The sequence below is a fragment of the Doryrhamphus excisus genome, chromosome 13, assembly GCF_030265055.1.
Source record: "Doryrhamphus excisus isolate RoL2022-K1 chromosome 13, RoL_Dexc_1.0, whole genome shotgun sequence".
NCBI lineage: Eukaryota > Metazoa > Chordata > Actinopteri > Syngnathiformes > Syngnathidae > Doryrhamphus > Doryrhamphus excisus.
The window spans coordinates 18,921,946-18,936,497 of NC_080478.1; the positions used below are offsets into that span (position 1 = coordinate 18,921,946).

The 14,552-nt window shown below is 38.9% G+C and overlaps 1 protein-coding gene across 4 annotated transcripts in view; it reads right to left on the reverse strand.

The window, feature by feature from the left end:
- Nucleotides 1-14,552, reverse strand: part of LOC131139964 (latent-transforming growth factor beta-binding protein 2-like) — a 169,949-nt gene that overhangs the window by 24,527 nt on the left and 130,870 nt on the right. For 3 of the 4 annotated variants that reach the window (XM_058089942.1, XM_058089940.1, XM_058089943.1), the window contains 5 exons: nucleotides 12,257-12,382; nucleotides 11,763-11,882; nucleotides 11,569-11,694; nucleotides 9,919-10,041; nucleotides 8,019-8,147 (listed from right to left, as the gene is read on the reverse strand). In XM_058089942.1, the coding sequence (XP_057945925.1) occupies nucleotides 8,019-8,147; nucleotides 9,919-10,041; nucleotides 11,569-11,694; nucleotides 11,763-11,882; nucleotides 12,257-12,382 (624 nt within the window). The remainder of the gene's footprint in view (nucleotides 1-8,018; nucleotides 8,148-9,918; nucleotides 10,042-11,568; nucleotides 11,695-11,762; nucleotides 11,883-12,256; nucleotides 12,383-14,552) is intronic. The other variant, XM_058089941.1, reaches the window with a different exon arrangement.

Below are 14,552 nucleotides of genomic sequence, written 5' to 3' on the forward strand. Positions count from 1 at the left end.
ACTGTTACATTTGTTCACTTCCTGCTTTCCTAATATAATTGAAGTTATTTTTGTCCTTTAATTAAATAGAATTAAATAAAATTAAACAAAATTAAATAAAATTAAATAAAATTTAATAAAATTTAATAAAATTTAATAAAATTTAATAAAATTTAATAAAATTTAATAAAATTTAATAAAATTTAATAAAATTTAATAAAATTTAATAAAATTAAAGGAAAAAATAACTTCAATTATTTTATTTAATTTTATTTAAAATTTAAAATTAAATAAAATTAAATAAAATAATTGAAGTTATTTTTTCCTTATTTTTTCCTAATTTAATTTAAAATTAAATTAAAGGGAAAAAATAACTTCAATTATTTTATTTAATTTTATTTAATTTTACATGTCCAAAAGAAGTAGGAAGAAGCAAAGCTTATTAAATCCTACCCCTCCATCTGGTACTTTTACAATCACTAACTGTTACATTTGTTCACTTCCTGCTTTCCTAGTATAATTCAAGTTTTTTTTTTGACACGAACCGAAGTACGAGGTGAAAAAAAAACTAAACAAAAAACTAGTTTGTGGTCTACAGAACAATTTCAGCTAGGGGACGTTGAGCTAACCACTTGACCACCGTGCAGCCTAGAAATTAGCATGCTAAATATTATTTTTTTTCTACTATATTTCTGCAGTAGCAAATAAATACAACACAATTCCTCTTCTTCATGAAGTAGACGGCCAATAGCAAAGCTTTTCAAAGTATTTTAGTACTGTGTTAGATGTGTTAGATGTGGACCAACTTGTGATTCCCTCAAGAGGAAAAGCCTAATCTCGGAATGATGTCAGTAACTTGCATAAGAAAATACCTTCCTACTTACAGGGGATCCAATAATAGCTTAATAATGGAGGAGCATTTTGTTGTTTTGGTGTAGGCTAATAGGCGTAGCTTCAAAATAAATACTAGGGGGTTGTTTTTATTTTTTATGGTGTTGATTACAAATTCACTGTTTCTCATGAACGTCACATGAGATTATTTTTAGCATTTACGCCCCACTGTTTTTTTTTTTTACTTTCAGCCTACTTTGTGTTGACGTTCTTCTTTGGTAACCACCCCCCCCCCCCTGCGAGCACCGCTGTCTAAAAGTTTCCATGACTAATCGTAAACTAGGCTTAGAAAACAGGAAGGCCTTTTTACAAAGAAAAATGCTGCCTATAAAAGCACAACAGCGCCTGAACTCGCCTCGTGCTTGTATCAATCACAATAAACACATTAAAAGTCCTTGCGTGCCTCACTCTGTAGACATGTGATCCGCGTATCACGAGTTGGATTCGAACCCCGTGGACTCATAAGGCTGTCTCCGTTGAATAAAATGAAGATAATGAAGGAAAAAAAAAAGAACTTCCAGTTTCCAACCACTTTCACAGGCTAAATGGGACCGAATCATTGGGATTTTGCCATCATATAGATTAGGAATGGGTGGCACGGTGGTCGAGTGGTTAGCGTGCAGACCTCAACTACTCAACTTGGCCGTGGACTTCTTGAAGAAGAGGAATTGTGTTGTATTTATTTGCTACTGCAGAAATATAGTAGAAAAAATAATATTTAGCATGCTAATTTCTAGGCTGCACGGTGGACGAGTGGTTAGCTCAACGTCCCGTAGCTGAAATTGTTCTGCAGACCACAAACTAGTTTTTTTGGGAAGTTGTTTTTTTTTTATAGAAAAAGTCTGAAAAACACAAGTCGTCTTATATTTGAGGTCTAAAGATTTTTACATGCAAACAAATGGAGTCAGAGCTTTTCTTCCTGTCACTCGCACACACATGCCAGTCTTTTTTTAAACATTATTATTTTTTTGTCTTATATTATTCGAAAACAGGTCTTGAAAAAGGGCTGCACGGTAGTCGAGTGGTTAGACCGCAAACCTCACAGCTCGATGACCCGAGTTCAATTCCACCCTCGTCCATCTCTGTGTGGAGTTTGCATGCGTGGGTTTTTTCCGGGTACTCCGGTTTCCTCCCACATTCCAAAAAAAAAACATGCTAGGTTAATTAGCGACTCCAAATTGTCCATAGGTATGAATGTGAGTGTGAATGGTTGTTTGTCTATATGTGCCCTGTGATTGGCTGGCCACCAGTGTAGGCGGGTGTACCCCGCCTCTCGCCCGAAGACAGCTGGGATAGGCTCCAGCACCCCCGCGATGAAAAAGCGGAACAAAATGAATGAATGAATGAACACAAAACAGGAGGGGGAAAGAGTGTTTTTTTTATGCAATTTAGGCATATGGACCACAAGTGGGCTGTAAGTGTTGTGCACACGTAAAACATGTGACATTGTTTGAAGGTTTAATTTAGCGTCCTACGTTCGGTAAATGCCCTCGAGCTATACGCCTCGCCTGTAATAAGACTTGCAAAGCGGCGGAAATTGTATGTGGTCAAAACCATGCCAACCTTCCGCCATAGTTAGCATACAGAAAAGTAAATACGTGTGTGTGTATTTTTTTCCCATACATGTACTAAGGTACCGATTACTATGATCGGTTGTGGTTATGCCCAAATTACGAGACGTAGCGGCCGTAAAAGCGCACAAATACAATTGCCTTAATATGTCATTATTGCCATTCTTGCTCATGTGTGTGTGAAATAGCGTCGACACATGGGTTCGATCACGCTCGGGGGTTGCCCAAAGTGTGGATTTTCGACACTCGAGTGTTCCCATGTGCTCCAGATTAACACACGACATGGTTAAGATAGTGGAGGTCTTTTTTTTTTGCTCTCTTTTTAAACCCCTCAACCTCATCACCTCCGTAGGAAGCTGAACTCCTCACCTTCTTACCCCCCCCCCCCCCAATTTTGCCTCATTTCTTCCCTGCAGGCAATTTACACTTGTGCATGAGTTTGAAACCGACTCAACTGATTACTACATGGAAAGATTTAAGAAAGGAAAGCTGGTTCGCGTCGTTTTTCCGCCCAAAAAAATATTACCGCTGTGATTAGCCTGACCTTCTTTCTAAATGTAGACACATCAGTAATGGATGCTACTATTGTACTAAGTACAATATTGTCAGAACATCTGGAGCAAAAAAAATAAAAATAACCGATGCCCTCATGCGCTGATTCCTCTCTGGGATGTTTTTTTGTTCCATGTTTCAGGAATTCCAACATGAACTGGTGACATTCTTAAGCAAAGAATCATCCCCTCCCATATGGAAACCGGGCCCAATTCCAATATGATACTGAGGGCATCCTTAAGTCACTTACAGTATCCTAAAACCTTCATTCATTCATTCATTGCTTATACTCACTAAGGTCGCTGGAGCCTATCCCAGCTGTCTTCATGCGAGATGGCTGGTGGCCAGGCAATCACAGGGCACATATAGACAAACAACCATTCACACTCACATTCATACCTATGGACAATTTGGAGTCGCTAATTAACCTAGCATGTTTTTTTGCACGGGCAGAGAAAATGCAAACTCCGCACAGAGAATCGAACCCAGGTCTTCCCGATCTCCTCATCAAAGGACCAACCTAAACATTTCAGAATCGTTATTTTCATTTTGACACGGAAGATAAGCTCTCAGTGCTGTTTAATGGCCTTATTTCATGTCTTTATGCCGCACACCATGCACACTCACACAATCGACGAAGATCATTTCAATGGTTTCAATACCCGTTTCAATACCCATTCATCTATGCATCTGTTTTCTATGCTGCCCACCATCACTTGGGTCACGGATATGCTGGAGCCTATCCCAGCCGTCTTTGGTCGCCAGCCAATCGCATTCAATCATTTTCTTCCGCTTATCCGACAAGGGTCGCGGGGGTGCTGGAGCGTATCCCAGTTGTCTTCCGGGCGAGAGGCGGGGTACACCCTGGACTGGTGGCCAGCCAATCACAGGGCACATATAGACAAACAACCATTCACACTCACATTCATACCTATGGACAATTTGGAGTCGCTAATTAACCTAGCATTGTTTTGGAATGTGGGAGGAAACCGGAGTACCCGGAAAAAACCCACGCATGCACGGGGAGAACATGCAAACTCCACACAGAGATGGCCGAGAGTGGAATTGAACGCGGGTCTCTTAGCTGCAAGGCCTGCGCGCTAACCACTCGACCACCGTGCAGCCATGAATCAATCATTCATTCATTTTCCTCCGGAGCGTCACAGGGTGCTGGAGCCTATCCCAGGCAGGGTACACCCTGGACTGGTGGCCAGCCAATCACAGGGCACATATAGACAAACAACCATTCACACTCACATTCATACCTATGGACAATTTGGAGTCGCTAATTAACCTAGCATGTTTTTGGAATGTGGGAGGAAACCGGAATACCCGTAGAAAACCCACGCATGCACGGGGACATGCAAACTCCACACAGAGATGGCCGAGCGTGGAATTGAACTCTGGTCTCCTAGCAGTGAGGTCTACGCGCTAACCACTCGACCGCCGTGCCGCCCTCTGTTTTGTGTTATGATGGCTAAATCTAAAAGAGAGTTGGCAGAGCTAAAGATAAGTACTGTGGCTTTAAAAAACAAAACAACGCCCTCTTAAGAAACTACACATGAGAGTTAGAAGGATTGATCATTTTTACAAGCAGACCAAAATAGCTTCAGAATTTTAGGCGGAATGACGAGAGCATTGTGTGTATTACACGTTTGTGTGGACGTTTTTTTTGGCTTAAAACTGCACCAAATGTACTCTCTTCTATTACGGAGTTGCATCACCACCTCTCAAAAAAAAAAAACGTATAAATACATATTTGAGAGCAAATGAATTAAAGAGGGCCGAGGAGACCAGAGTTCAGTTCCACCCTTTGTCATCTCTGTGTGGAGTTTCTCCGGGTACTCCGGTTTCATGCTAGGTTAATTAGCGACTCCAAATTGTCCATAGGTATGAATGTGAGTGTGAATGGTTGTTTGTCTATATGTGCCCTGTGATTGGCTGGCCACCAGTCCAGGGTGTACCCCGCCTCTCTCCCGAAGACAGCTGGGATAGGCTCCAGCACCCCTCGTGAGGATAAGCGGTAAAAAATGAATGAATTAATGAAAATGATGCACGGTGGATGAGTGCTTAGAGTGCAGGCCTCACAGCTAGGGGACCCGAGTTCAATTCCACCCTCGGCTATCTCTGTGTGGAGTTTGCATGTTCTCCCTGTGCATGCGTGGGTTTTCTCCGGGTACTCCGGTTTCCTCCCACATTCCATAAAAAACATGCTAGGTTAATTAGCGACTCCAAATTGTCCATAGGTATGAATGTGAGTGTGAATGGTTGTTTGTCTATATGTGCCCTGTGATTGGCTGGCCACCAGTCCAGGGTGTACCCCGCCTCTCGGCCAAAGACAGCTGGGATAGGCCCTCGTGAGGATAAGCGGTAGAAAAAGAATGAATGAATGAGTGGTTAGCATGCAGGACTCACAGCTAGGAGACCCGAGTTCAATTCCACCCTCGGTCATCTCTGTGTGGAGTTTATGTGGGTTTTCTTCGGGTACTCCGGTTTCCTCCCACATTCCAAAAAAAACATGCTAGGTTAATTAGCGACTCCAAATTGTCCATAGGTATGAATGTGAGTGTGAATGGTTGTTTGTCTATATGTGCCTTGTGATTGGCTGGCCACCAGTGTAGGCGGGGTCCAGAAGACAGCTGGGATAGGCTCCAGCACCCTCCGCGACTCTTGTGAGGATAAGCAGTAGAAAATGAATGAATGCTATCTTTCGATATGCTACCACTATTTGGTGTATTTGTGACATCTGAAGTGTATCATGTCCAGAATTTGGGCTAGTTATTGTTGTTAACGTTAGCGCATGCTATTACAAATGATGCATGTAACAACAGTGAATCCAAACTACCAGCTATTAACATTGACAGCTTCCATCTGTGTGCAGACAGCATCATTCCATTCGGATGCTCTCAGCCTGTTTTCCCCTTTTTGTCTGTGGTTGTCTGATGACTCTTTGGATCCTGTCTCAAGAAGAGATAAACGCTTGGCTCTTTCATCTCCCAAAAAACTCATAAGCTGGTTTGTTGTTCTAAGACGAGAGCAACAAAGACGGATCCTCCGCTTGAGAATAAAACAAGCCATTGAAATCCGACGGTTGCGCAAGAAAGCCAAATATCGCCAACCCGAGTTGTCTTTGCCAGTAAACACACACGAGAGTCAGTGGACTCTGGATGTCACGGAGACGTGTCTATTGTAGTTGGACAGCTTTGGGGCTCCAGATGGAGCAAACGCACAAACAAAGCTAGCTAAACTGGGTGAATTGGAACCAAGACCAGCGGAGGTATGCAAGCCATCTAAGCTGACAATCCTGTCCCCGAATCAAAAGAAATGATCAGGTCTCACACCATGTCTTCGCCAGACACACTCCAGATTGTTGCGGGCTACCACGTCCCTGATGCGCCTCAGTTTCACCTGGACTGGTGGCCAGCCAATCACAGGGCACATATAGACAAACAACCATTCACACTCACATTCATACCTATGGACAATTTGGAGTCGCTAATTAACCTAGCATGTTTTTTTGGAATGTGGGAGGAAACCGGAGTACCCGGAAAAAAACCCACACATGCACGGGGAGAACATGGAAACTCCACACAGAGATAGCCGAGGGTGGAATTGAACTCGGGTCTCCTAGCTTTAAGGCTTGCGAGCTAACCACTTTTCCGCCGTACTGCCCATATTTGCATATTAACAATAATTCACGGTTCCATTTATTACAGTGAGTCTTCCAGGTCCTGATGCAGCAAAACAGTCCCAGACCATCACACTACCACCACCATATTTTACTGTTGGAATAATGTTCATTCATTTTCTACCGCTTATCCTCACGAGGGTCGTCACCGGCTGTCTTCGGGCAAGAGGCGGGGTACACCCGCCTACACTGGTGGCCAGCCAATCACAGGGCACATATAGTCAAACAACCATTCACACTCACATTCATACCTATGGACAATTTGGAGTCGCTAATTAACCTAGCATGTTTTTGGAATGTGGGAGGAAACCGGAGTACCCGGAGAAAACCCATGCAAAACTCCACACAGAGATGGCCGAGGGTGGAATTGAACTCGGGTCTCCTAGCTGTGAGGTCTGCGCGCTAACCACTCGACCACTGTGCAGTCTAAAACAAATATATTTTTTAGTTTTTTTTCTGTAAAATGTGAGATAATACACCGTTAGAAAGCCATCTTTATCATTCACTGATAATTTTTAAAAATAAAATAAAATAAAATAAAATAAAATAAAATAAAATAAAATAAAATAAAATAAAATAAAATAAAATAAAATAAATTTTTTTTTTTTTTTGTAATTTAATTTTTTTTTTCAAGTTTTTCCATCAATTAACCTAGCATGTTTTTGGAATGTGGGAGGAAACCAGAGTACCCGTAGAACATGCAAACTCCACACAGAGATGGCCGAGGGTGGAATTGAATGGAATGTTTCAATATCATTCTGAATGTTCTGAACTCCTGTTTCCAGTCCAGTCCAGTCCTGTTTGTTTGAATTGAAAGGAATAATGCTACCCGGACAGGTTTGTGTTGTTGTGTTGTTTCCTGTGCTATTATTTTTCTGACAAATACCACCACCACATGGTGGCGCTATCATTAAACACGAAGAAATTTCTCACACAGGTCAACACCTAAAGTAAACTTCGGATGTTTCGCCGAATCGCCATGAAATTTGGTACACGGAATTGGACCGACCGATGTGTAATTTACAGTCAATACACAATCAACAAGATATACATTACTTTCTTTGATATGTGGCTGCTAACACACTACGACGTGTCCACCGCCACAGTTTAGGTACCGTACCGCTATGGAGAACGCTGCCACAAAGTGGTTTAGTATTCCAGACCACGTTTAGCCTGGAACCAACGGTAAAATTCCAAAGGTGGAACTCTCAGGACTCATGTAGGGACTCTTTGGCTTTGGTGAAAAATGCTTAGAATTGGCCTGTCTTTCCTCAAATACAGTAAATTGTGCCCCCCCCCCTTTTATTCCTTTAACTACATGTGGTTTGACCACTAACCGCAGTCTGTGGCGTCTTCTCCCTCAAGGCCGGGCTGGCAGCCCATAAAGCAGCGGTAGGAGCCGATAGTGTTCTCGCAGCGCCAGGTACCACACACCGAGCTTCCGAACTCTTTGCACTCATTCAGGTCTGCAGAGAGAGAGGAAAGTGGTTGGTTAGAAAAGGGCATAAAAAGGGGGCACGAATGCAACCACATGTGACCCCTTCTCCCCCCTCTTTGCTTCCAGTGTGGTGGCTGTGCAGCTGTAGTCGGTCGTCCAGGCAGGAAGCCTGTGGTGTAGCTGTCCTCCATGAACGCAGCAGGCAAGAGGAATGGCCAAAAACAATATTATCACAGCAATCAAAGAACTCGTGAAGGAGCTAAAGGGAGACGTTCCAGAGGGAGAAATGGCTCCCGCTCACAATGGGGTCATTCACGACGCTTCTCCTTAGGGGAAAGACACTTCCATGTCATCAAGGAATCCTTATGGAAGAAAGCTGGAAGAGTGGCTTCAGAAATTTGTCCTGGTCAACTTTGGTTTTGGAAGTTATTATAAATGTAGCATAAGCTCAAATATATAAAGTATTTTTATACTAGTATTTTATACTATTATACTAGTATTTTTAATATTGAAAATGGAACCATTGATTGATTCATGGTTGCACGGAGATCGAGTGGTTAGCGCGCAGGCCTCACAACTAAGAGACCCGAGTTCAATTCCACCCCCAACCATCTCTGTGTGGAGTTTCGTGTGGGTTTTCTCCGGGTACTCCGGTTTCCTATTTTTTTTTATAATTTTTTTTTTAATTGTTTTATTTGTTTTAATTTTTTAATGGTTTTATTTCATTTGAACATACATCAGATGACAATTGAATGCATCACATAATCAGTTCACAGTTCCACATGTCCAAAAGGAGTAGGAAGAAGCAAAGCTTATTAAATCCTACCCCTCCATCTGGTACTTTTACAATCAGTAACTGTTACATTTGTTCACTTCCTGCTTTCCTAATATAATTTGAGTTTTTTTAATTTATTTTTTTAATTAAAAAATGTTTTTAATTGTTTTAATTTTTTATTTTTATTTTATTTTTTATGTAATTTTTTTATTTATTTTTTAAAATAAAATTCTTTTTTTTTATTTTTCAATTTTTTTTCATTTTTTTAAATGGTTTTATTTCATTTGAACATGCATCAGATTACAATTGAATGCATCACATAATCAGTTCACAGTTCCACATGTCCAAAAGGAGTAGGAAGAAGCAAAGCTTATTGAATCCTACCCCTCCATCTGGTACTTTTACAATCAGTAACTGTTACATTTGTTCACTTCCTGCTTTCCTAATATAATTTGAGTTTTTTTTTATTTTTTTTTAATTAAAAAATGTTTTTAATTGTTTTATTTGTTTTAATTTTTATTTTTATTTTATTTTTTTATGTAATTTTTTTATTTATTCATTTTAATAAAATTCTTTTTTTATTTTTTCAATTTTTTTTTCATTTTTTTAATGGTTTTACTTCATTTGAACATGCATCAGATTACAATTGAATGCATCACATAATCAGTTCACAGTTCCACATGTCCAAAAGGAGTAGGAAGAAGCAAAGCTTATTAAATCCTACCCCTCCATCTGGTACTTTTACAATCAGTAACTGTTACATTTGTTCACTTCCTGCTTTCCATAATACAGTTTAAGGTTTTTTTGTTGTTTTTTTTAAAATAATGTACCTCGTACCGAAGTACAAGGTGATATGAGCATCCAATGCCATAATGGGTACCATAGTAAGTGTCAATATAGTGATATTTATATATAGCACATCATGACTGGTTGTACCTGCTTTGGCCAATGGAAAAATGACTTACTTACTCCAAATAGAATATCATGTTATGTATGAATATCGTATTCAATGCAACACTCTTACCTTCACAATCAGCAGTGTCCTCGCTGTACTTGAAGCCGGCTTCACATAAACATATGAAGGAGCCATCGGTGTTGACGCACTGGCCCCGGACGCACACGTTCTCTTTACTGCACTCGTCAACATCTGAGTTAGAGACATGAGGGTGGATGAAGATTTGTAACAATCTGGCACACAATGAGTCCACATGGAGTATTATACAATATATTATCAACAAGTGGCTTGTTTGAACATATGAAAATATCCACCTCAGCCGCCGACTCGTAAATATTAATAGATGCTACATGCTGGATTAGCATGTAGCATGTTAGCATGTCTTTATGCCGCACACCATGCACACTCACACAATTGACGAAGATTATTTCAATGACACCTATTCATCTATCCATCTGTTTTTTATGCTACCCACCGTCACTTGGGTCATGGGTATGCTGGAGCCTACCCCAGTTGTCTTCCGGGCGAGAGGTGGGGTACACCCTGGACTGGTGGCCAGCCAATCACAGGGCACATATAGACAAACAACCATTCACACTCACATTCATACCTATGGACAATTTGGAGTCGCTAATTAACCTAGCATGTTTTTGGAATGTGGGAGAAAACCGGAATACCCGGAGAAAACCCACGCAAACTCCACACAGAGATGGCCGAGGGTGGAATTGAACTCGGGTCTCCTAGCTGTGAGGTCTGTCAAAATTATTTTGACAGTCAATTTGTTGAAAAGGCGGCATGGCGGTCTAGCGGTTAGCGCGCAGACCTCACAGCTAGGATACCGGGGTTCAATTCCACCGTCGGCCATCTCTGTGTGGAGTTTGCACATTTTCCCCGTGCATGGGTAGGTTTTCTCCGGTTTCCTCCCACATTCCAAAAAAACATGCTAGGTTAATTAGCGACTCCAAATTGTCCATAGGTATGAATGTGAGTGTGAATGGTTGTTTGTCTATATGTGCCCTGTGATTGGCTGGCCACCGGTCCAGGGTGTACCCCGCCTCTCGCCTGGAAGACAGCTGGGATAGGCTCCAGCATCCCTGCGACCCTCGTGAGGATAAGCGGTAGAAAATAAATGAATGAATGAATGACTGCAATTGGCTGGCGACCAAAGACAGCTGGGATAGGCTCCAGCATACCCATGACCCAAGTGACGGTAGGCAGCATAGAAAACAGATGGATAGATGAATGGGTGCCATTGAAATGATCTTCGTCAACTGTGTGAGTGTGCATGGTGTGCGGCATAAAGACATGAAATAAGGCCATTAAACAGCACTGAGAGCTTATCTTCCGTGTCAAAATGAAAATAACGATTCTGAAATGTTTAGGTGGGTCCTTTGATGAGGAGATCGGGAAGACCTAGGTTCGATTCCAAATTGTCCATAGGTATGAATGTGAGTGTGAATGGTTGTTTGTCTATATGTGCCCTGTGATTGGCTGACCACCAGTCACCAGGGTGTACCCCGCCTCTCCCCCGAAGACAGCTGTTGAAAAGAGAAGATTGTCGTCCATAACTGATGGCCCCTATTCCCCCCAGGACTATGACCAGTGGCTTGTGGCGGGACTAAACAAATTCGGTCATAAATTGGGCATACTCCAAAGGGTTCTTCAACCGAAGACCATGTTCCAATAATAAGGTCAATACTGTATTATCAATTACTGTACCTCGGCAGGCGGTCCGCCCATTTAGGGTGTCATACCCGTCGGGGCAGACGCACACGTAGGAGCCTTCGCTATTCAGACATTCTCCTTCCCCACATATTCCCGCCACGCTCAAACACTCGTTGATATCTGTGACGAATAAACATAAATGTCGACTTTCTATGCCAGCGATAAGAAGGGAAGTATAATTTTTATACCTCTGCAGGACGTCCCATCGATCAACTCCAGCCCGGCCGGGCAGGTGCAAGTATAGGATCCAATGGTGTTGGTGCACCGCCCCCCCACACAAAGACCCGCGTCATCACATTCATTCGTATCTGCGTCCAAACACAAACACGTCATGACGATTTTGCCAAGTTTTGTCATCTTTATGAAGTCCTTCCATTTCCAATTAGCGCTTTATTATGTACCGTTTGAAAATATTTGGAAAGTCATATTTTTTTCATCCCGGAAAAATTACTGGAAAAAATGATGAATGACGGATGAAAGAAATGGTTTATCGAGCAGATTACAGTTTGGTGTCGGTATGCAGCCTTGTAGTCCAGATCCACTGGTCCACCATGCTGCTTTTAGTTAGATATTAATTTGTCATATTTAGCTTTATTTAGCTTTATTCCTGATTGGCTGAGCAAAAACAAATGATTGAATGGGCCTGTGAGAGAGAGAGAGAGAGAGAGAGACGGAAACTCACCTTCACAGGAGAGACCATTGGGTGCCACAGTGAAGCCGGGGTCACAGGTCATGCAGGAGAAGGATCCCTCTGTGTTCGTGCAAACGCCCGTAGGACAAACACCTGGGGTTTGGCACTCGTTCATGTCTGGAAGACACAGGAAGACACTTGGGTAAAGACTCAGATACCTGTGCAAATGCTCTATCTTTGTTGTCTTGTAATATTATTATTATTTTTAAAATATATTTTTATTATATTATTATTATTAATATTATTATAATTATTATAATACAATATTTTATATTATTTATTATAATTATATTATTATTATTAGTAGTATTATTGTTATTATTATTATTATTATTATTATTATTATTGTTGTTGTTGTTGTTGTTTGGTAATATTACTATAATTTTTAAATATATTTTTATTATATTATTATTATTGTTATTGTTATTATTATATAATATATTATATATTGTTATAATATAATATAATATAATATAATATAATATAATATAATATAATATAATATAATATAATATAATATAATATAATATAATATAATATAATATAATATAATATAATATAATATAATATAATATAATATAATATAATATTCTATTATATTATATTAATATAATATAATTCACTTTTATTATATAATATAATATAATATAATATACTATTATATTATATTAATATTATATTATATTATATTATATTATATTATATTATATTATATTATATTATATTATATTATATTATATTATATTATATTATATTATATTATATTATATTATATTATATTATATTATATTATATTATATTATATTATATTATATTTATTGTTGTTTTCTGGTAATATTATTATTATTTTTTAATATATTTGTAATGTTATATTTATATTAATAATATTATTATAATTATTATAATATATTATATTATTATAATTCTAATATTATTATTAATATTATATTATATTGTTATTATTATTATTATTATTGTTGTTATTGTCTGGTAATATTATTTTTAAAATATATTTTTATTATTATTATATTATTATTAGTAGTAGTAATATTATTATCATTATTATAATATAATATATTATATTATATATTATTATAATTATATTATTATTATTATTATTGTTGTTGTCTGGTAATATTATTATTTTAAAAATATATTTTATTATTATTATATTATTACTAGTAGTAGTAATATTATTATCATTATTATAATATAATATATTATTATTATTATTATTATTATTATTATTATTATTATTATTATTATTATTATTATTATTATTATTATTATTATTATTATTATTATTATTATTATTATTATTATTATTATTATTATTATTATTATTATGTTAGGTACATATTATAACGATGCCTGAGTGCTTCACATACATGACAGTACATACATAGTCTTAATTCCTCCACACAGACAGTGCTTTGTTAAAACAGTAAGGAGGCAAAATGATCCCAGACTCCGAAACAGCTATTACAGGTGGCGTATCATTTCTGAATACACAAACTGGGATCACTGGGATCCGTCTTATGTGATCACTAAAAATTCCACGCCTGAGTACAGATTGTATTTTCTGGAAGGATGGGCGGGGAATAATTCGGGGCCACGGTTAAATGATTGCTTGGTCTTTGCCTTTGGGTGAACAGCCTGAGTTCCACATTGTTAGCTTAGCGAGGAAGGATGCGCTGTGGTTGACTTGACTTCAAATTGAAGCTTTAACATTTTCCATGATATTATTTAAATCCTGTCAGAGGCCCACGCTTGGACCCGGGGTTGTTTTGTAAAAACTTTTTCCCAGCGCAAAGACACACGTCGGTGGGGGATCTTCCTCTCGGGCTTGATCCCCACTTCCATAAAAACACACGCAGCGCGGAATACGTGAATAACTGAGGTCATATTTGAATTAAATCATCATCCGGTTTTCTCATTCTCATGAGGTCATTGTAAAACTAACATTCCCGCGTTGGGCAAAGTGGACGTTTTATTTCATTGATGCCATAAATCCTGTCATCACATGGTATTGGGTACTGTAATGTTTGTGTCTAATCATCTTATTTTATTGTGGCCTGCATCTGCTTAAATCATTAATTACTCAGCTCATTATTTCTTTAGGGCTGCACGGTGGACAAGTGGTTAGCGCCCAGGGCTCACAGCTAGGAGACCCGAGTTCAATTCCACACTCGGCCATCTCTGTGTGGAGTTTGCATGTTCTCCGGGTACTCCGGTTTCTTCCCACATTCCAAAAACATGCTAGGTTAATTAGCGACTCCAAATTGTC